Consider the following 20,923-nt stretch of genomic DNA (forward strand, 5'->3'; position numbering starts at 1 on the left):
GGGGAGTTGAAATTATTCTGGATCAAGGTCCAGTCTGAAAAAAAAATCACAACAGCAAGAATCTGGAGAGCAAGACACACACACCTCAGGTTGGCAGAGTACATTGCCGGGGTGTGGCTGTATTTTCTTCAGGGGTCACTACTGTATTTGATGGACTTGAGAAATGCTGGTAACTTGTATAAAAAGCCTAACAGAACACTTTTAAATAAAATATTGGACCAGGTCAGAGTTGAGCATCCTGTGGGCTTTCAGGCCTACACATCAGTATTTAAAACAGGGAGGGAAAAGAGCAGCTCTCTTCATATTTTCAGCAAAGGTCTTTTTCAGAAGTTCAGACTTTTTAGATCAAATAGACAGACAATACTGCAGTTAAAGGAGAAACTCAGGGAGGGCCTCCCACTTCTCTATATGGGAAGAGAACTTAAAATGATGTGCCGTCAACTGCAAGGTACAAACGGAACTCAGCACATGCTGAGTACCCTTTGCTAAGTGGCATGGAAGGTAGGATGATCCCCTGGAATCCCTGTTACATCAGGAGTGCAATTCAGTTTGGGGAAAATAGTTTAATGTACTTCTCAGAAAAAAAAAATCGTTTCTATTTTCTCATTTCTGACAAAGCAGTGCTTAGGAAGTCCAGCGCCACCAGGCCACCTTCATCCGGTCCCATACGGCCGACAGTGAATCCAACGCGGGCCGCACGTCCAGGATGGTGAACTGGTAGTCTTGGTTGACCTCACCCCCGTCGTAGTAGTCAATGACATATCTCACTTCCGAACCGCAACGGTCGATGATCCAGTCGTGCCTGTCGAAAGGCAGCTCGTACCTGGAATGAAAACATGCTGGTGGGGGTTACCACGCCTGTGGGATGCTGAGCTGGGGTTTAGGCGGTGAGAAAGCCAGCAGGGCAGCACATGGGGAGGCCGGCTCTCAGGGTCCACCTCGGATGAGAGGTGAGACTCCGATGAGCATGGTCCACAGTGCTGTGGGAAGGTCGGGCTGGAAAGCGGGAGGCGCCCCCATCAGCAGACAGCTCATCTGCTACAAGGGAAGAAGGTCAATGGCAGGAAGCACAGCCAGGCTGGGGAGGTCAGCTCAGCACCTGCAGAAGTGCAGGTGAAAGTGAAAGTTGCTCAGTTGTGTCTGACTCTTTGTGACCCCATGGACTGTGGAATTCTCCAGGCCAGAATACTGGAGCGGGTAGCCTTTCCCTTCTCCAGGGGATCTTCCCAACCCAGGGATCGAACTCAGGCCTGCTGCATTGCAGGTGGATTCTTTACCAGCCGAGCCACCAGGGAAGCCCAGGAATACTGGAGTGGGTACCCTATCCCTTCTCCAGGGGATCTTCCCAACTCAGGGATCGAACTCAGGCCTCCCGCATCGCAGGTGGATTCTTTACCAGCTGAGCCACCAGGGAAGCAGGTGGGAGCTGTGAATCCGATGACAACAGGGAGCATGGAGTGCATTGGTGGACAGAGTGGGAGTGTGGGAGGAGCGAGGGGGCACTGCAAGAACACAGAGAAGATGACTCCAGTCAACGCTATGAGAAGTAGACAGGAAGTAACCCCGAGCTGCCCGCCAGCACCACCTTGAGGGAGCACAGGAGGTCTGCAGCTGAAAGTGAAGCATGTTTCGCAAGATGGCACTGCAGTTCTTTGACTGCCTGGTTTTAATGCCAAGAGCAAGCAGACCGTGACCTGAGGAACAGAACATTTCTGCAGACACTCACCCCATCCAGGAGCGAATTCTTGCCCGTGGCGAATACTCTTTTGCTTTGCCTCCAAACCGGATCAGGGATGGACCACAAGGACACTCACTAGAAATCCCCAAAGAAGAAATATCTATTAAGATAACTCTCTTTCCCCTGAAAAACAGAATGCTGCAGTTTCTCCATGACACACATTTTTCTGTATACATTTTACATATTAGAGAAAGGTAACTGAAAAACCTCACAGAAATATCCCTATTTGATTTAAAAAAAAATGCTGTGCTTTAACTTCTGGATCAAGTGTGTGCCACTCCCTCCCCTTCCTTCTGAGTATCTGTGCTGCTCTTGGCAGGAGTCCGGGGTCAGGGCCTGTCCACATGGTGTACTCTCAGGAAAAAAAGGGTCAGGTATCAGGCATAAACTCTCCTCTTGCACGAAGAGCAGTTGGGGTTTTTTCCAGATGAAAGTAAGAAAATCCTATACTCCTCTCTCGTTTGAAACCAATGAGCAACCTTCATGAAGAAAGAAAACCGCTGCTCTCCCTAGGAACTAATGTAATCAGTGTTGGGCCATCTCTTTAAATAACTGTACACAAGCTGACGGGTGGGGGACAAGGTCCTGCTGAGACAATCTACTCACTCTCTGGGCAGACCCTGGGCTTGAACTTTCTAGGTGCCCTGCCAGCCCCCAGCCCCAAGCTCACAGGGGCCCTGGGGGTGGGGTGGGGGGGGGAGTCTCCTGGTCATCTGGCATAAGGCACACAGCACTGTCCCCTGCAGGGGGAGTGGAAAATACAAGAGGCTACTTGTCTTGGCAGCTGCTGTCACTTTAAAGACAGGCTTTGGCCTAAACAGGTCTCTCTAATGAACTGGGATAGGGCAAAGCACCCCACGTGTGATGGGCCCCCAGCTAAGGACTAGCCAAGCTCCTTTCATTCTCAGCTTTAACAACAGCACACTTGCAGCCTGGACTTCCCTGGTGGCTCAGACGGTAAAGCGTCTGTCTACGATGTGGGATACCAGGGTTTGATTCCTGGGTTGGAAAGATCCCTTGGAGAAGGAAATGGCAATCCACTCCAGTACTACTGCCTGGAAAATCCCATGAACAGAGGAGCCTGGTAGGCTACAGTCCATGGGGTCGCAAAGAGTTGGACACGACTGAGCAACTTCACGTTTGTTCACGCTTGCAGCCTAAGTCTCCACATTGAGTGGATTTTGTCCAAGAAGTTAATCACATTTTGCCATGTACTAAAAACATGAGCTACCAACCATGATGACATCTGGTTCCATGGAGACATGCCCCACCCCCTACCCTTCTCCAGGTGGAGCCCTCAAGCAGGCACCATTCTGGAAATGCTCACCCCAGATCGACTTAATCAGAAATCCTGGGGGCGGGGCCCAGCGCTCAGTATTGCAACAAACCCCTAGGTGATGCTGAGGCAGCTCAAGTGTGAGGACCATGGCTCTGAACAGACTGATAACCCATCGCCACTAACTCACAAATGCACTTAGCTAGTCTCCCAGAGAAAAAGTGTGTAGTTTCTTAGTCGTGTCCAACTTTGCGACCCCATGGACTGCAACCTACTAGACTCCTCTGACCGTGGGATTCTCCAGGCAAGAATACTGGAGTGAGTTGCCATTCCGTTCTCCAGGGGATCTTCCTGACATAGGGATCAAACCTGGGTCTTCTGTATTGCAGGCAGATTTTTTACCATCTGAGCCACCAGGGAAGCCCCATCTCCCCAAGAAAAATGATCATGTGCAAAGATGCCTCTTGATGTTTACTCCTGATAGGGATTCAATACATGCTGCTGTGTGAACAAAATCTTGCCCAGCTCCCTTAGGGCAGAGAGCGTTTTAGAGTTTCTCGCCCCTGTGCTCTGCCTGGAATGGACTGTGATGCTCCTCCTGTTGAGATCTGGGGTCTACGGCCCCTCCCCTTGCATGTGGGCAGGCTTGTGACACTATGGGACTTCCCAGACTCAGTCATCACAGGAGATGCAGTGTCCCTGGAGCTTTCTGTAACTCTAGCTCTGGGAACCCAGTCACCATGGTGTGAAGAAGCCAAAGCAGCCACATTTAGAGGCCATGGGCAGGCGTCCTAGCTGAGGGTTGGCATGGTATCACTTACCAGGGGAGTAAATGGGGCCTTGGAAGGCTTCCAGCCCACGGCTGTCCAGTCACCCCTGACCACTAAGTCTCGGTGGCTGAGACCCCACGCATCAGGGAGCAGAGACCAGCCATCCCTGCTCTGTCCTTTCTGCACTTGGGACTCACTGAACCCACAAACATACTTAAATAGTTGGCATTTTACATGGCTGAGTGGGGCAGTCTGTCACGCAAGTCACTGAGACAGGCCTGCTACCTAAAATGTTTTAATAGAATAGCACGGTGTTGGACTAAAACCCTTCTGTATTTCTTTCATAGAAAGCAGCTATGAAATTAAGATGCTGGAAGAATGGTTTTTTTAAGATCTTGAACATACTTACGCAGCGTGAAGGGCTTCCCATTTCAAAATCTCCTTCCAAGCTTGCTCGTTATTCTGGTTGTGAATCCTAATGATATTATACATGTCTTTCTGACTAATATCCTCATCCTTCCATTTCCACCTAGGAAAGAACATTTGGTAAAACTTGACAAATATTACTGCAAATGCCATGTATTCATTTCACTGTGTCACCAAAAATCCGATTTATCTAAATATCAAGGATCCCTTGATTTTTCAAGTGACACTTTTTTAATTAGTATCACAAATTCCCTTTTTCTAAGTATTTTATGTAGCAGTGGTACTTAAAAAAAAGTTACTGGCTATGATGGGTTAGTTTTATGTGTCAGCTTGTTTGGGCCATGGGGTACCCAGATATTTGGTCAAACATTATTCTAGATGAGATTAACATTTAAATGGGCAGAGCGGGCCCAGCTCTCAAAGCTGAAACAGAACAAAAAGGCAGAGCCTCTGCAAGTAAGAGGGAACTCTTTCTGCCTGCCTGCTTTCCAACAGGGACATCCGTTTCTCTTCCTGCCTTTGGACTTGAACTGAAATATAGACTCTCCTGGGTCTCCAGCCTGCCGAGCCGATTGTGGGATGTCTCCACCTTCGTAACCATGAGTCAGTTCCTTACCACAAATCTCTCCATATGTATAGCAAGATATATACATCTTATTAATTCTGTTTCTCTGGAGAATCCTAATACATTGCACTTATATTCTGGTTAAGTCTGAAGAGTCAGTTGGTTAGTATAAAAATTTACTGTACACCTGGGGGATAAAACCTCTAACATTTAATTCTTAGATTAGATTCATCTAAAAATTAAATGTTAAAAAGGTTAGATTCACAAGCAAATTTATAGCCTCAGGAATATGCTCACTCACTCACCCTTTCCTTAACATCGCATTCCAGAACATCTGTTCAGAAGGATAAACCCACTTTTTATCTGAATCTGCCCTCGGAATAGACGATTCCTCTCTCACAGTAGATAGTGGAAACGGCTGGTCGGGCGCTGGTGTCTGATTAGGAGGTGGCATCTATGTAGAGTAAGTGAGTTTAAAAAAAAAAAGGTTGGAAATACAAAGTAGAAACAAGCAACATAATTACTTCCTGGAAAGCAAGGCATCACACACACAGCCCAGTTTCCTCATCAAACCAGCGACATCAGTTTCAGGCCTCTCGGTTGAGTCAGAGCGCAGAAGCTCTTTTCCTTGTTGACTTCACATTAATGGTAAATACATACTACAGTCAAACATTTGGTCTCTTTCTCAAGGATTAAAAAGTAAACACTAATAACCATGATGGGCAGGCACTGCTACAAATTTCTGAAAAGGATGGGGTGATAAATGTGTGTGTATTGATATGTATACAAAACAGAATACCACCACTTTCTGGAAGGCATTCTGTCACTGGCGGTCACACAAGGCTGGCACCCAGCTGTGCCTTAAGAGGCACCCCAACCTTGCCGTGTGCCTATGGTGTTTCCCCAAACCAGCAACACCTTTCCGAACTCCAGCCGTGCTGCTAATAGATCTCCCGCCCACCTAATATTCTACCCCCAAAGCAACATCCTCTGGCGTGGCTGATTCCAGGTCAGCCTGCTCTGGCGCTTGGGGATAGCCCATGGCTTTCCTAGGCGCTCTCCGAAACTACACTTAGTGACACAGTCTAGATTTTCACTACGGATGGAATATCAGACTTCTCCATTTTAAAAGCGCAGAAGGATCAATCCTAGCAGCCTGTAGTTTGGGAGCCTGTAAGAGCATCCCTACATTAAAAACTTCTGGGCAGAGGGGCTGGTCGAGGGTTACCAGGTTAGAAGGATCCAGGTTCTCCTTATTCCCGGCCTTGGCGCCGGTGATGGGACACTGCACGTACTCGTAGGCACGCTCCTGGTGCGCAGGCACAGAGTTCGTTTTGCTCCCACAGGTTGAGTCCGACGGCTCAGCACTCACTGGACAGTCTGAAACAGATCAAGGGTGAAAACACTGTCACCACAAAGGCAGGACATCTGGCTCTCAATCTGGGCCCCGAAAAGTCGAATGTCTGACCAGGGATCACTGGCACAGACAAAGTCAGGATTCTACTGGTCACAGCTACCAAGTGCTAAGCTGCCTGACAATCTAACATCCTACAGACCAGGAAGAGGCTCCATAAATTAACTTTCCCCTTGGAAGAGAAATGGGTACCCATTCTCCTATTGTGTTACCCGCCCCAAGAGAAATAAACCCCCAGAGTCTCAGCATTGGCAGAGTAGGTACTGCCCACAGCAGGGGTTTAGGAAAAGGAGCAGGGAGTTGCTATGAGCTGTTACAGAGGTACCTCTGGGGGCAGAGCCCCCCGTGAATGGGTCTCCGTGACTTTTCTATTCCCCAGTTCCAGACAAGACCCAACTCCCACCAGGGCACAGGAGGCCAGGCCTTCATTATGGATGTCTTCTCTCAGGGACTGGGGACAGGAGGTAAAAATGAGCAGAGGAGCCATCCAAAAGGCTCATGGAGAAAATTCAGGATGTGCTGTGCTTGTGCCCTGCTCTAGGACTAAAACAAGACCACTTGGCCGAGGCTCAATTTGCTGTCAGGAGACAGCGAGTTCATCAAGCAAAGGCACCCACTAAAGAAAACGTCCCCCAGTCCACATGGGATCCAGATGCCACTTCGAGAACAGCAGCGGGCAGGGGAGTCAATGCCTAAGGATCCCGGGTGCCGCTGGAAACAAGTGTGCGGGCCGGGAAGGCAGTGTAGACACAGGAGGCAGGCAGGCAAGGGGAGACCTATGGCCCAGGAAGACACAGCTGGTGGAAAGGAACCCTTATCTTGGGCAGCAGCAGTGAACACCAAGGAGACACTGAACTGTGGGCACCCTACACGCAAAAGACAAATTTCTATTTACTTCCTTTCCTCTGTGAGGACCCTGTAGAGCTGTCTGCTGAGGGGTGGAGGGAGACGTGTTCCACCCCCTCTCCTCGCCAGTCTCTTCTGGCACACTGGTCCCAACTGGTGTTGGAAAGAAAATCCTGTTTATGTTTTTCATATCAGAGAACCAGTAGCCCCTTCAATCTCCTACAGATATACCCACCTTGTTTCCTAAAGCAAATTCATCTGACTGACAGCTCTCCTAGGAACACAGCAAATGAAATCAGACCCTAGACAGGACTGTGTGACTTTCTAGGGATGCTCAGGACAGACACACACCTGCTTCGTCCACGTCTGCCTCCATTCTGCCTGTAAGGAGAAACCCTAGAAGAGCACTGGACTGGTCCTTATTCAAGGCCCCAGAATTTTCGCTGGTTTTGCCACTCACTAGCTGTGTGACTTGTAAGTTTCCTTAATTACGAAACAAGGGGGTCGGGGTAGGGGACGTACCATGCAGGATTTTGAGGATGAGAATGTAAACTCCACCAGGCAAAGGATTTTTGTCTGTTTTAGACACTGCTGTTCTCTCAGTGGAAAAACAAAACACACAGAACCACTCAGTGCTTGGCACAGGGTGGGCAGGGAGCAAATTCTTGTGGGCTGACCAAAGGAATGAACAGCCGTAACACAGGAAGTGTCAGCACTAGGTAAGCACGCTAACACTGCTTCCTGCCCTCATGTTTGGAAACAAGTTGTCACACATCTGGTGGATTCAGAGCATACTTTTACAAAGACAATCTAAAGCGGCAGGTGGACCAATGAAAAAGGAAAGCATTTCAAGTCTCACCTTTGCACCTAAAAAAATGAACAGCAAGTCCATCAGGCAAGGACTTAATTTTTACACAGAGAGTAATCCAACAGAGGGAGGAGTAAAGCTGTCTGTATAAAGAAAGACAGCATGATCTAGACCAAAGCTTCTGAGCCTGGGCACTCTTGACATCTGGGGCCAGGTGACTGACTGTTGCAGGGTCTGCACTGTACATTGTAGGATATTTAGCAGCACTCCTGTCTTCTCCTCATTAGATGCACCCTCTCCTCTGAGTTACAACGTGCAGAAAGGCCTCCAGGCATTGCCAAGTGTCCTCTGGGCTGAGGGGGGCTTGCCTTCCCAGCTTAAAAACCCGCTAAAGTAGACCATGGCAAATTGTTGGAGTGGGGGCTTATGTATGGAGCAATCCCTCCTCGCTTACCCACGATCTCAGTCATGACCATAACCCTGGGCAATACTATATCCTCATGATGTGATGGGTTGAGACTTAGAGAAGTAACTTGTCTACAGTCACATACCTTGAAAGTAACAAGAAAAGGACCAAACCCAGGTCACCCCACTCCCAGGCCTAGGGAGCCTCACCAGCATGCTATACCACCTCCTCGGAGCTCTTTTGGAGAATTCTTTTTATCTTCTAGATAAATGGTCCATTACCTTTCACTTTCCCTTCATGCATTGGGCATCCAGACGTTGGGGCTGCTGTCTGATGATCTGAAGCAGCAGGGGTAGAGGTCTGAACCGTAGAAGCAGCAGGGGCAGATGCAGACAAGCCCATGGTGGGACTCCCAGTGTTGAATCCAAGCAATTCTAAATTCACACGGGTCAAACCAGAGAGATGAATGCTTGATTCATAGTTCCCACTATTCCCTTAGTATTCTTAATGTGGCCAACCCTTGTTTTTCCTCCTTGTCACCTTCATAGAAATGTACTGGGCAGGGGCTCCACTTCACCCTCCACTTTGATGAGGAACAGCTTTAACAGATCACCCCCTTTGGGACATACCAGTGTGAAATCTAGACCTTTGAGGGGACGTTTCTAAGGGTGTGCGGACTTGGGGGGTGAAGTGAGGCGGTCCCTGAGAAACCATGTCATAGCGAGGGGGCTGTAGGCCCGGGGATGAAGGGAAGAGGGTCCCGAGGTGATCCGATGAGAGAGGAAGCCCACCGAGTCCAGACTAGACACGCGGCACGAGGGATAGGCGAGGAGCTGGGGGTCTGGGAAGAGTACGGTGCAGAAAAGAGAGGAAGGAAGGAAAGGTCAGCGGAGGGCACAGCGCGGCCGCAGTCTTCCTCGCATGGTCCCCGCGCGTGGCACCGTTGAGTCCCGGGATCCCAGACACCGCCCCCGGCTTCTGCTTCAGCCAGCCTGCCCCTCCGCACCTGACTCCTGTACCCGGCTGCCGGTCCCGCCTCTAACCGCCAACTCCGGCGAGGAGTAGCAGCAAACCGCCGCCACCACCTTCCCCTCCCCTCGTTCGGTCACAGCTGTTGCCCGGGTCACCGCCGGCTCTCGCTCACGCCGCTACTTCCTCTTCCGAAGGCAGGACTTCCGGGCGCGTGGGAGGCGGGCGCACCGGCTGGAGGGGGAGGGTTTCTGTCCATCACTATGGAGTAGGCCCCGCCCCTCCTGTCCTCCTCGGCCTATAAAGGCAAGGCCCCTCTCTGGCCCCGCCCCTCCTGGCGAAGCCGACAAGAGACCTTTCGGCTTGAACAAATTTGCCATAGGGCGAGGCGCTTTAAGCTGCGGAGGCGTTGCATTGGAAGAGTTTTAAAATTTATACCTTTTAAATTGTATCCCGTCAGTTTTAATTATAGTAATGACTCAAGAAACATCAGTAGGTATGCAGAGTTGTGGCCGAATCTGGAGATCCAGAAATGAACAAAAGTTCTCGGCTCCGCAGGTCTTCTTAACAGGGTGTGTGGAGTTCAGTTCAAGTTGAGTTCAATCGCTCAGTCGTGTCCGACTCTTTGCGACCCCATGGACTGCAGCACGCCAGGCCTCCCTGTCCATCACCATCTCCCGGAGTTTACCCAAACTCATGTCCACTGAGTCGGTGATGCCATCCAACCATCTGTGTGGATTTGAAGGTCTGTATTTTCGCTTGCCTCTAACAGAAAGTAGTTTTTTCCATCAGGAAGGCAGGCAACAAATCCTGGTAGTGTTAGCTATATGTGGCACTGATAGCAATTACAGAGAAATGATGTTACATATGATTGTCATTTCTGTCTCAAAATACTACTATTCATCACTACTTTAAAATTAAAGTAAGTTTATCTTGTTATTTAAAATGTAAATAAAAAGCATATGTCTTTCTATATCACCGTAGTGCACCTGTGAAGTCTCTTTCCAGGAATTGCCCAGTGCCTAAGAGAACTGCTTCAGGAAAAATCATATTCCCTCTGTGGGGATAGGCTGCAGTGCACCTAAGCCCAGGCCCCAAGCCTCAAGAGGGACAACTGAGAAGGCTGCTCCTAGGATGAGCTGAGGCTCCCACTCTGACTGCATTACAGTTCAATTTTTCCCTTTGCCTTCTCTTTCTGTCACTCTCAAAGTTGTTCATGAGGACATTTGTATGCACAAATTTTGTGGAATCTCAGCCTTTTAATAAGTGTAATTTTGCTTAGATTTGATGACAGAAAATGACTACCATTAAAAAGATTGTTTATTATACTCACAGATCCCAAGAGTCGGAGTACATATCACACCATGAGGCGCCACACATGGGGGCACTGGGCACACCACTAGGCAGGGATGGAGAGGGGAACTGTGGGTATGAGCCTTTATTATGGTTTCCATAGGAAAGAGGGCTTCCCGGGTGGCACAGTGAGAAAGAATCCACCTGCCAGTGCAAGAAATGCAAGAGATACAGTTTCAATTTCTGGGTGGGGAAGATCCCCTGGAGGAGGAAACAGCAATCAGCTCCAGTATTCTTGCCTGGGAAATCACAGGGACAGAGGAGCCAGCAAGGCAGGGCAAGCAGGTTGAGGACTGGCTGATTTAAATAATTTCAGCAGGCTCTGGAGCATAGGAGCTATCCCCAGTTGTTTGGTACCTGGCCCAGGGGTGATGAGGGTAGGTAGATAGTGGCCCAGAATATGAGAGCCCAGTAAGGGAGGTGACTGGGGGCTGTGGGCTTAGATGCTCAAGTCAGGGAACTGACCAGCCTCTAGCCACTGCCTCCAAACTGGATCAAGACAGCATTTTAAAAAACTATATTACTTTGGTGTGTATTTCCTGGGAAACCTAGCCTTTAACCTACACAATCTTTTTTTTAATATGTTGATAACTAATAACTATATTTCAATATAATATGTTGATAGCTAATAATTATATTTCAATATGCAGTCGACCTTTGAATAACATGGGCTTGAACCGCAGGTGTCTATTTACATGCGGGTTTTTTCTTTCCAATAAATACTAGAATCTGGGAGTGGTTGAATCATGGATATGGAAGGCTGACTATGGGACTTGAGCTTCTTTGCATTTGGGGATCTGTGGTGGGTTCTGGAACCACGCCCCCATGGATACTGAGGAGCAACTGTAATTGGCTTCTTTTGTAATTTGTTTTATGCACGTAAAAATACTATTTTGAGAAGACAACACATTTCACCAGATTCCAAAGGGGCATGTTTCACAAAGAGGGCAAGAACCTTTGGTAATTGAAGAGACAGGCATGCAGACAAATAACCATATTTGCATCTCAGTATATGGATGTGCAGATTGTTCCTGGAGTTTTGGAAGAAGTGACTGTTGTGAGGTTGATGTGCAGCAAGTGGATAGAAAGGAAGGAGTAAGTAGAAGAATGCTTTATAGAGAAGGAGCTAACAATACTAATGCTGGGAGTTACAGGAAAAGCAGTAGGTGGGTGAGAAGACTGTGGCAGGACACCTTCGGCCTCAGTTTCCACTCTGAATTGTTTCTTTTTCTTTGTCCCTCCACTAACATGCTAATACAAACGTGCACACACATACACATGTATCCCTCCCCTCTACCAATAGTTATAAATCATTTTGGATAAATCTTGTTTAGTACTCAGTTCAGTTCAGTCGCTCAGTCGTGTCTGACTCTTTGCCCCCATGGACTGCAGCATGCCAGGCTTCCCTGTCCATCACCAACTCCCAGAGCTTGCTCAAACTCATGTCCATCGAGTCAGTGATGCCATCCAACCATCTCATCCTCTATCATACCCTTCTCCTGCCTTCAATCTTTCCAGCATCAGGGTCTTTTCCTATGAGTCAGCTCTTTGCATCAGGTGACCAAAATATTGGCACTTCAGCTTCAGCATCAGTTCTTCCATTGAATATTCAGGACTGATTTCCCTTAAGACTTCAGTATTTACATTATTATGACTATAAAAATATTTGTAATGACTGCTGATGACAGTTTTTCTTGTACAAAATTTCCATTAGAATTTAATCCTTGTTTTTCCTTTTTCCCCTTTGTCTAATTTTAAATGATTACCTGTCAGCATTCAAATATATCAACTACTCTGTATGTGGCTTAGATGGTAAAACGTCTGCCTACAATGCGGGAGACCGGAGTTTGATCCCTGGGTCGGGAAGATCCCCTGGAGAAGGAAATGGCAACCCACTCCAGTACTCTTGCCTGGAAAATCCCATGGATGGAGGATCCTGGCAGGCTACAGTCCATGGGGTCGCAAAGAGTCGGACACAACTGAGTGACTTCACTTTCACTCTATATGTACGCTCAGTCGTGTCTGACTCATTGCCACTCCATGGACTGTAGCCAGCCAGGCTTCTCTGTCCATGGAATTTTCCAGGCAAGAATACTGAAGTGGACTGCCATTTGTTTCTCCAAGTAGCTACTGTATATGTTTTCTTTCCCCCAACCCGTTGAGTCCTCACTCTTGGATAAACACCTGACCTCTGCCACTGCCCAGTTCTAGACTGTTTGGAAATTATTTCTGCCTGTTGTCTTCCTGGACCTTGCTGTCAACCTTTTCCTTTCTTGACTTGGATCTCTGGTTCTTGGATGCTGTGTATTCTTCTTTGCATTGTTTTGGGAGCACATCAGTTTTAAGGTCTTGGAAATCTAAAATGTCTGTGTTTTATCCTCCCACTTGACTGGTAGCTTGGATATATAATTCTAGGTTTAGAAACATATCATTCCAAATTGTTAAGTAATTGCTTCATTATTTTCTAGTTTCCATTGTTGATATTGAGAAATCAGATGTCATTTTTTTTTTCCTTCTTCAGTATTTTTAGGATCTTCTCTTCTTTATAGTGGTCTGAAAAGATATGCTCTTTGCTTTCACTGGCTTTGCACTTGATGGGCCCATTCATTCTGAATACTCATAGCCTTCATGTTAGAGATCTTGTTACTGAAAGGAGTTTATGGTGGCTCTGGCTGCTCGCTGCTCAAAAGCCAATAAACAGGCCAGATTGGTGGAAAGGAAAGGTTGCTTTATTTTAGGTGCTGGCAACTGAGGGGGAGGGTGGGGGACATCTGTCCAAAGGTTGATTCCCTCTGTCTATAAAAGTTGAGAGCTTTTATAGACAGATTTGGTGGTGGTGGGGGTTACATGCAGAGACAGCATCAGATCAGATCAGATCAGTCGCTCAGTCGTGTCCAACTCCGCGACCCCATGAATTACAGCACGCCAGGCCTCCCTATCCATCACCAATTCCCAGAGTTTACTCAGACTCATGTCCATCGAGTCAGTGATGCCATCCAGCCATCTCATCCTCTGTCGTCCCCTTCTCCTCCTGCCCCCAATCCCTCCCAGCATCAGAGTCTTTTCCAATGAGTCAACTCTTCGCATGAGGTGGCCAAAGTACTGGAGTTTCAGCTTTAGCACCATTCCTTCCAAAGAAATCCCAGGGCTGATCTCCTTCAGAATGGACTGGTTGGATCTCCTTGCAGTCCAAGGGACTCTCAAGAGTCTTCTCCAACAACACAGTTCAAAAGCATCAATTCTTCGGCACTCAGCCTTCTTCACAGTCCAACTCTCACACCCATACATGACCACAGGAAAAACCATAGCCTTGACTAGACGGACCTTTGTTGGCAAAGTAATGTCTCTGCTTTTGAATATGCTATCTAGGTTGGTCATAACTTTCCTTCCAAGGAGTAAGCGTCTTTTAATTTCATGGCTGCAGTCACCATCTGTAGTGATTTTGGAGCCCAGAAAAATAAAGTCTGATTCTGTTTCCACTGTTTCCCCATCTATTTCCCATGAAGTGGTGGGAGTGGATGCCATGATCTTCGTTTTCTGAATGTTGAGCTTTAAGCCAACTTTTTCACTCTCCACTTTCACTTTCATCAAGAGGCTTTTGAGTTCCTCTTCACTTTCTGCCATAAGGGTGGTGTCATCTGCATATCTGAGGTTATTCATATTTCTCCTGGCAATCTTGATTCCAGCTTGTGTTTCTTCCAGTCCAGTGTTTCTCATGATGTACTCTGCATATAAGTTAAATAAGCAGGGTGACAATATACAGCCTTGACGAACTCCTTTTCCTATTTGGAACCAGTCTGTTGTTCCATGTCTAGTTCTAACTGTTGCTTCCTGACCTGCATACAGATTTCTCAAGAGGCAGATCAGGTGATCTGGTATTCCTATCTCTTTCAGAATTGTCCACAGTTTATTGTGATCCACACAGTCAAAGGCTTTGGCCTAGTCAATAAAGCAGAAATAGATGTTTTTCTGGAACTCTCTTGCTTTTTCGATGATCCAGCAGATGTTGGCAATTTGATCTCTGGTTCCTCTGCCTTTTCTAAAACCAGCTTGAACATCTGGAAGTTCATGGTTCACGTATTGCTAAAGCCTGTCTTGGAGCATTTTGAGCATTACTTTACTAGCGTGTGAGATGAGTGCAATTGTGTGGTAGTTTGAGCATTCTTTACCATCTAAGCCACTGGCTATATTGGAAGACCAGAATCCCCAGAGTGGGGAAGCTAAGCTTGAGTCTGGCACCTTAGACCACTCAGCCATCCTGATATCCTGTAACTCCCAATCTATACCACAATTCTCTGTTCTTCTCCAGAGTTAAGCATTTTCCTACAATTCTCCATCTCTTCCACAATTCTCCATGCTTTTCCACAATTCCCTTTGTCTCCCACAATTCTTCTACTCATCCAAAGTTTTCTGTTCTTTCTAATAATTTCCTGGTTTCCTTCCAATTCTTTTCTTCTCCCCAACTTAACACTTTCCATCATAATTTTCCATTCTTACAAAACTTCATTGTCTTTCACAATTCTGTATCTCAGGGAATTCCCCCTTCTGTCCATAATTCTTTCTTCTTTTCTACCATTAATTATAATCTCACCTGTCATTCTCTGTTCTCTGTCAAAATTTATTAGATCCCTTTCATAATTTCTTGGAAGACCTGAGGCCCATCTCCAGAGTTTCCCAGGGTCAGGCTTTTGGGAAGAGGGAACACAGAAAGTTTAGCCTATTCACGAATGGTGTGGCCAGAGTGTGGGAAGCAAGCATGGGCCAGCAATGAGGACTTGATGCAGAAGTTAAGGTCTCAGCAGGAGAGCACAGCTACCTTTGCATGGGATATAGGTGTGGCCAAGCAGGAAACAGGGGTGTGGCAGGAGGACTGTGACCCAGATGAGGCACGTAAGGCCAGGCAGCAAGGAGGGTCATGGTCATGTGGAGGTGGGGAATGGGCATGGAAACATGCAAGGGTGTGGTGGAAGTGGTGGGAAGACTCCATCAGGGTAACAGTGGGAAAATTCATGGTTATGATGGATTGCAGGTGACCTGGGAGGTCATAACTAGGAGTGAAGGACAGGGGGGTCAATTTCTTCTCTCATACAATACTTTATTGCAGTACATGACAAAAATATTTTGTAATTATGTATATTAAAGGATATTTATTTTACCTACCTATGGTTACCTACCTATTTTACCTACCTACCACTGGGATTCCCTGGTGGCTCAGAGGGTAAAGCGTCTGCCTGCAATGTGGGAGACCTGGGTTTGATCCCTGGGTCGGGAAGATGATCCCCTGGAGAAGGAAATGGCAACCCATTCCAGTGTTCTTGCCTGGAGAATCCCATGGACAGAGGAGCCTGGCGGGCTGCAGTCCATGGGGTCGCAAAGAGTCGGACACAAATGAATGACTTCACTTTTCACTTTCACCTGTGGCGCACTTGTGGCTGATTCATGTCGATGTATGGCAAAAACCACCACAATATTGTAATTAGCCACCAATTAAAATAAACAAATTGATTTTTAAAAAAAGAAATCAGAAAATATATTTTAAGGTTTGTATCCCTTATATTTAGGCCCGGCATGGAAGAAGTTCTGGTTTCCGCGGTGCTGGGTCTGTGGCAGCGGCTGAGGATTAGGAGGAGTGGATCGCAGAGGCTGTGCTGCCTCGGTACTGCTATAACCAGAGTTTGGTAGCAAAAGGATCTACTTATCGGGCCCTCTTGACATAGAAAGAGATGTGGGGGGATTCTCGATCTGCTAACAGAACAGGACCTTTTCGGTAAGTCTTAAAATTTGAATATCGAAATGTCTATTATAACAATGTAGATACTGTATAACATTTATGGCCTACTATAAAGAGGGGTATTTTCTTTGTGTAGAAATAGCTTTGATTTTTTTTTTCTGATTTTTAAAAATAGAAACTACTTAAAATTTTTCTAGTCATTTCTAGAGTGATTGTCAGAGTGAATACCTAGCATGTCAAGTATTTTGTGTATTAGCATTTTAAAAATATTAACAAAAAATCCCCCAGTTTTTTAAAAATATTTTTTATCTTTTTTAGCAAAGTAATACGTTATATTAGTGCTACTCAAAATGTGTCACCCCAATGGGTCTAGTTTTCACAGTTATCAGTCTGTCATGAGATGAGGAGCTTGGATTAGAGGAAAAGTAAGGCATTGCTTCCTTCATCAGGAACCTCTTGCTATGAAAAATATATCACCCCCACTAAAATTGTGCTTAGTGACAGCAGATTTAAATTCTAGTACAAACTTCATATCTCAGCTTGGACCTGGAACTAGCAATTCCTGCCTGGCATTTGAATGGCTAGCACTGTCCTATTACTTACAGCCTAGATCCTGGTTTGTAAATAAGCAATCACTGAAGCAGCCAGTAAGCAGGCAGGGTGAAAGAGAAAATAAATCTTGAACAACATCACTCATTCAACAGTATGTATAGAGCATCTGTGATGCTTTGTGATGTACGCACATCTGTGATATGCCAGGTCTTGTGTTAAGTGCTGAGAATACAAAAGTGAACACGGTGGACAAAGTCCTGACTCTTACGGAATTTACCTTCTAAGTAAACAAATAGATCAACCAGCCAATGAACGATCCAGTACATGAACAGATTATTTCAAAGCGTGAGAGATACCATGAAGAAAATGAAACAGGTGGCGCTAGTGGTAAAGAATCCGCCTGCCAATACAGGAGACATAAGAGACGCAGGTTTGATCCCTGGGTCAGAAAGATCCCCTGGAGGAAGGCATGGCAACCCACTCCAGTATTCTTGCCTGGAGAATCCCATGGACAGTGGAGCCTGGCAGGCTACAGTCCATGGGGTCACAGAGAGTCGGACATGACTAAAGTGGTTTAGCACAGCACACAGCGTGACGGGAATTGAAGGGTGACGCTGCTACTCAAAGTGTTGTGGTCCATGAAGCAGAGATTTGCATCTCCTGGGAGCTTGTTAGAAATGTAGAATGTAAAGTTTAAAAATAAAATAAAATAAAAAAAAAGAAATGTAGAATCTCAGCTTCAATAGCATCCCCCCACCACTGAGTCCAAGTCTGCATTGTAGCAGGCTCCCCAGGAGATCAGCATGCACAGGACAGATTGAGATCCTGAATACAGCCTCAGCTATGGACATCAGGAAGACCTCTCTCTAAGTGGTTGGGGCGGGCAGGGCTATTTTATCGGAGACCTGAATGATGAGAAGGACCCAGCATATAAAGATCAGGACAAAGAGCAGTGCAGACAACGGTAACAGTAAAGGAGAGCGTCCTGTGATTGGAGTGAACAGCAGAAGGCCAGGGGGCCGGCCCGGGGTGAGTGAGGGCAGAACTAGGAGAGGATGCAGGGGCTGGAGCTCTCTGGGTGGGGAGAGGGGGTAGGGGCGGGGGGGTGTATTTTCTTCTAAGTGAGATGTAAAGCTGGAGGAGGGTTTTACGAAGAATTACTCACCTGACAACAGGGAGAAGTTTGCTTTTCTCAACTTCACTCTTCACCACTCTGCAGTAAGGTCCAGGGACCTTCCCTTGGCAGCACTGCCCATGACCTTCACGGTCTTTGCTGGGGCCCGAATACACGAGGGCAAGTTGCTAAGACAGAGCTGGTGAGCATCCTTGTAGCTCAGGGCTGCAGGGGTCTGCCCGGATTCACCGGGACTCGCCACATCTGTGCTCATAGGGACCATGTCCACATCATGTCTGTCCCAGGGGCCAGGGCTGCCTCGCACTCTCTGAGATCAATGCCGCTTTTCATCAAAGGAAGTTGTTGCCAGTAAAATTCAATTACTGGAGGTTATGATTCTGCTTAATATTTTTAATACTATTTTAATAACTTCAGAGACTATATTATTGCTAAGTTCCAGGCCTTGTGTGTATGTGTGTGTGTGTGTGTGTTTAGTTTTTATGAGACCAGGGTCTCTTAACATAAACCTCTAAAAAGTGAATTAATTCACTGATTATAGATAACCACCTTTTACTATGGGTCACTCCTGACTTATCTGAACTCTACTTCCATGTGTCCATATGTACACAGGGCATCACTGTTTGAAAAAGTTTCTGTCATTTATAGCAGAACTTATTTAAGACTGAATTCTCCTTGATACCTGCCTGGCAGGGCATTGACAGGCCTGCCGTGGGACCAGTTCAAAAAACTGAAGGTTGTCCTCTGATGAATGCTGACGGGGAGATGCCCAGCCTTTTACTGTGTTTGGGACTCCATCATGTATGAGGTTTGATAGGAGGCAGGGCCTTGCTTCCATTTACAGCAGTGCTTCTCCAGTGGAGATGGGGTTTTATTGCCCTCATCCTATCCAGTTGGAAATGTCTGGAACCATTTTTGGTTGTCACACTAGAGGTAGAGATTTGAGAGAGTCAATTCCTAGGCAGATTGATAAGAAGTCTGGGGGTCCCCAAGGAGAGAGGTCTGGGGTTCTCGAGGAGCAGATAGGGGTCTGAAATTCTCGAGGAGGAAAAGACAAACTTTTTTTTTTCCCTCTACATTCCTTAGTTTTAGTCACATAAAACGTTTTTTTCTTTAAGCCTCAAACTAATGATTACATAATAAACAACTCAGTTTAAACTCTGTACTAGGGATTATATAACAACAATGTATCCTGCTTGAGGACAGTTTCTCCTTCCTGAAAACCTTCTGGCTAATCCTGATATTTTAGAATGTATATTATGGGAGTGGGTCTGGTAGGATCTTTCTATTGTTAAATTCTAATCCTGTTATCCTAAAATGTAAATTGTGGGAGTGGGCCTGGTAAAATTTTTACAACCTTGTGACATTCTTTTGATTAATTGTAATAACCAATTAAAAAAATATGCAACTCCCTTGCTAACACCAGCAAGGGGGGCATTCTCCAGCCCCCTTCTGATGTCCCTGTCAGAAGCGTTCTCTGTCCCTTTTCTTACTTTAATAAAACTCTGCTACACAAAAGCTCTTGAGTGATCAAGCCTGGTCCCTGGTCCTGAAGTTAAATCTTCTTCAGAGATCACGAATCCAACACCGTTCACTGTAAGCTATCAGACCGCCATCGGCATCTAGTGGATCAAAGCCAGGGATGCTGCTAAACATCCTAAAATGTCCAGGACAGCTCTTGCAGCAAGGAACTATCCAGACCCGTGGCAATAGTGCCAAGGTTAAGAAACTTTGTTCTTGGCAAACCAAAGGCCAGAAACTTGCTGTCCGTGATACCTGGCAGCTAGAGCAGGGGCTCCTATCTCCTCAACTTGGGCAGTATACAATATAGATATACATATACTTGTGCATGTATGTGTGTGTGCATGTACACTCAGTACTGTAACTGCATTGGGACAATTTAACTTAATTCCTCTTCTTTCTACCCCAGTTATTCTTTTTTTAATTAAAAAATGTTTTAAATTTAACTTTTTGATTAAAAATGAAGTACAGTAGATTTACAATGTTGTGTTAGTTTCAGGTGTACAGTAAAGTGATTCAGATATATATATATATATATATATATATATATAGTTTTCCAGAATCCTTTTCATTATAGGTTATTATAAGGTATTGAGTATAGTCCCCAGTGCTATACAGAATATCCTTGTTGGTTATCTATTTTCTCCCCAATTATTCTGAAGCTGAAATGGTGGGAAAAGCTAGCGTTTAGTGGCAAACTTGTTATTATTGTTATGTTATTGTGATTAAATTATTAGACCAGTTGTTGTCACGTCACAAGTGGGCCATTACTGGTGATCAGATTTAACATGGTGGACTGGAAGTGATGGGAGTAGCACTGGTCATGATGGGTGAAATGCACATTGCTCTGGAGAGGAGCTTTGCAAAGCAATGTGAGTTACCACCCACCTAGGCAGGAAACATCAGGATAGTCTTGCTTGGAGGAGTGGGAGATTTCATCCTTTCTTCCCTGTGGAAATAATTGGTAATGGATCTAGTTTACTAATAATTGCGTGTATGTGTGTGCTCAGTCGCTCAGTCATGTCCAACTGTTTGTGATCCCATGGACTGTAGCCCTTTAGGCTCCTCTGTCTATGGGATTTTCCAAGCAAGTATACTGAAATGGGTTGCCACTTCCTACTCCAGGTGATCTTCCTAATCTCAGAATCAAATCTGCATTTTGTGTGTCTCTGGCATTAACAGGTGGATTCTTTACCACTAGATAATAATTACCACAAAGAAAAATGGAGCAATAATCAGTTCAGTTCAGTTCAGTTGCTCAGTCATGTCCAACTCTTTGCGACCCCATAGACTGCAGTGCACCAGGCCTCCCTGTCCATCACCAACTCCCGGAGCTTACTCAAACTCACGTCCATTGAGTCAGTGATGCCATCCAACCATCTCATCTTCTGTCATCCCCTTCTCTCCTGCCTTCAA

General features: G+C 46.2%; 2 protein-coding genes across 3 annotated transcripts in view; one reads left to right on the top strand and one right to left on the bottom strand.

Moving 5' to 3' along the window:
• Positions 1-20,923, top strand: part of ARHGAP6 (Rho GTPase activating protein 6) — a 790,573-nt gene that overhangs the window by 551,662 nt on the left and 217,988 nt on the right. The window lies entirely within an intron of this gene.
• Positions 544-9,420, bottom strand: LOC102402715 (holocytochrome c-type synthase). Of its 2 annotated transcripts, none has more exons than XM_006042034.4 (7): positions 9,256-9,420; positions 8,531-8,683; positions 6,004-6,155; positions 5,081-5,229; positions 4,194-4,313; positions 1,727-1,813; positions 544-839 (listed from the first exon to the last, which is right to left on the bottom strand). In XM_006042034.4, the coding sequence occupies exons 2-7, from the start codon at positions 8,649-8,651 to the stop codon at positions 752-754; spliced, it is 717 nt and encodes a 238-aa protein (XP_006042096.2). In that variant the 5' UTR covers positions 8,652-8,683; positions 9,256-9,420; the 3' UTR covers positions 544-751. The 2 variants fall into 2 exon arrangements, with proteins under 2 accessions (XP_006042096.2, XP_006042095.2); XM_006042033.4 differs by having other exon boundaries at positions 544-823; positions 9,256-9,418.

This window comes from Bubalus bubalis, chromosome X (assembly GCF_019923935.1).
Source record: "Bubalus bubalis isolate 160015118507 breed Murrah chromosome X, NDDB_SH_1, whole genome shotgun sequence".
NCBI classification, from domain to species: domain Eukaryota; kingdom Metazoa; phylum Chordata; class Mammalia; order Artiodactyla; family Bovidae; genus Bubalus; species Bubalus bubalis.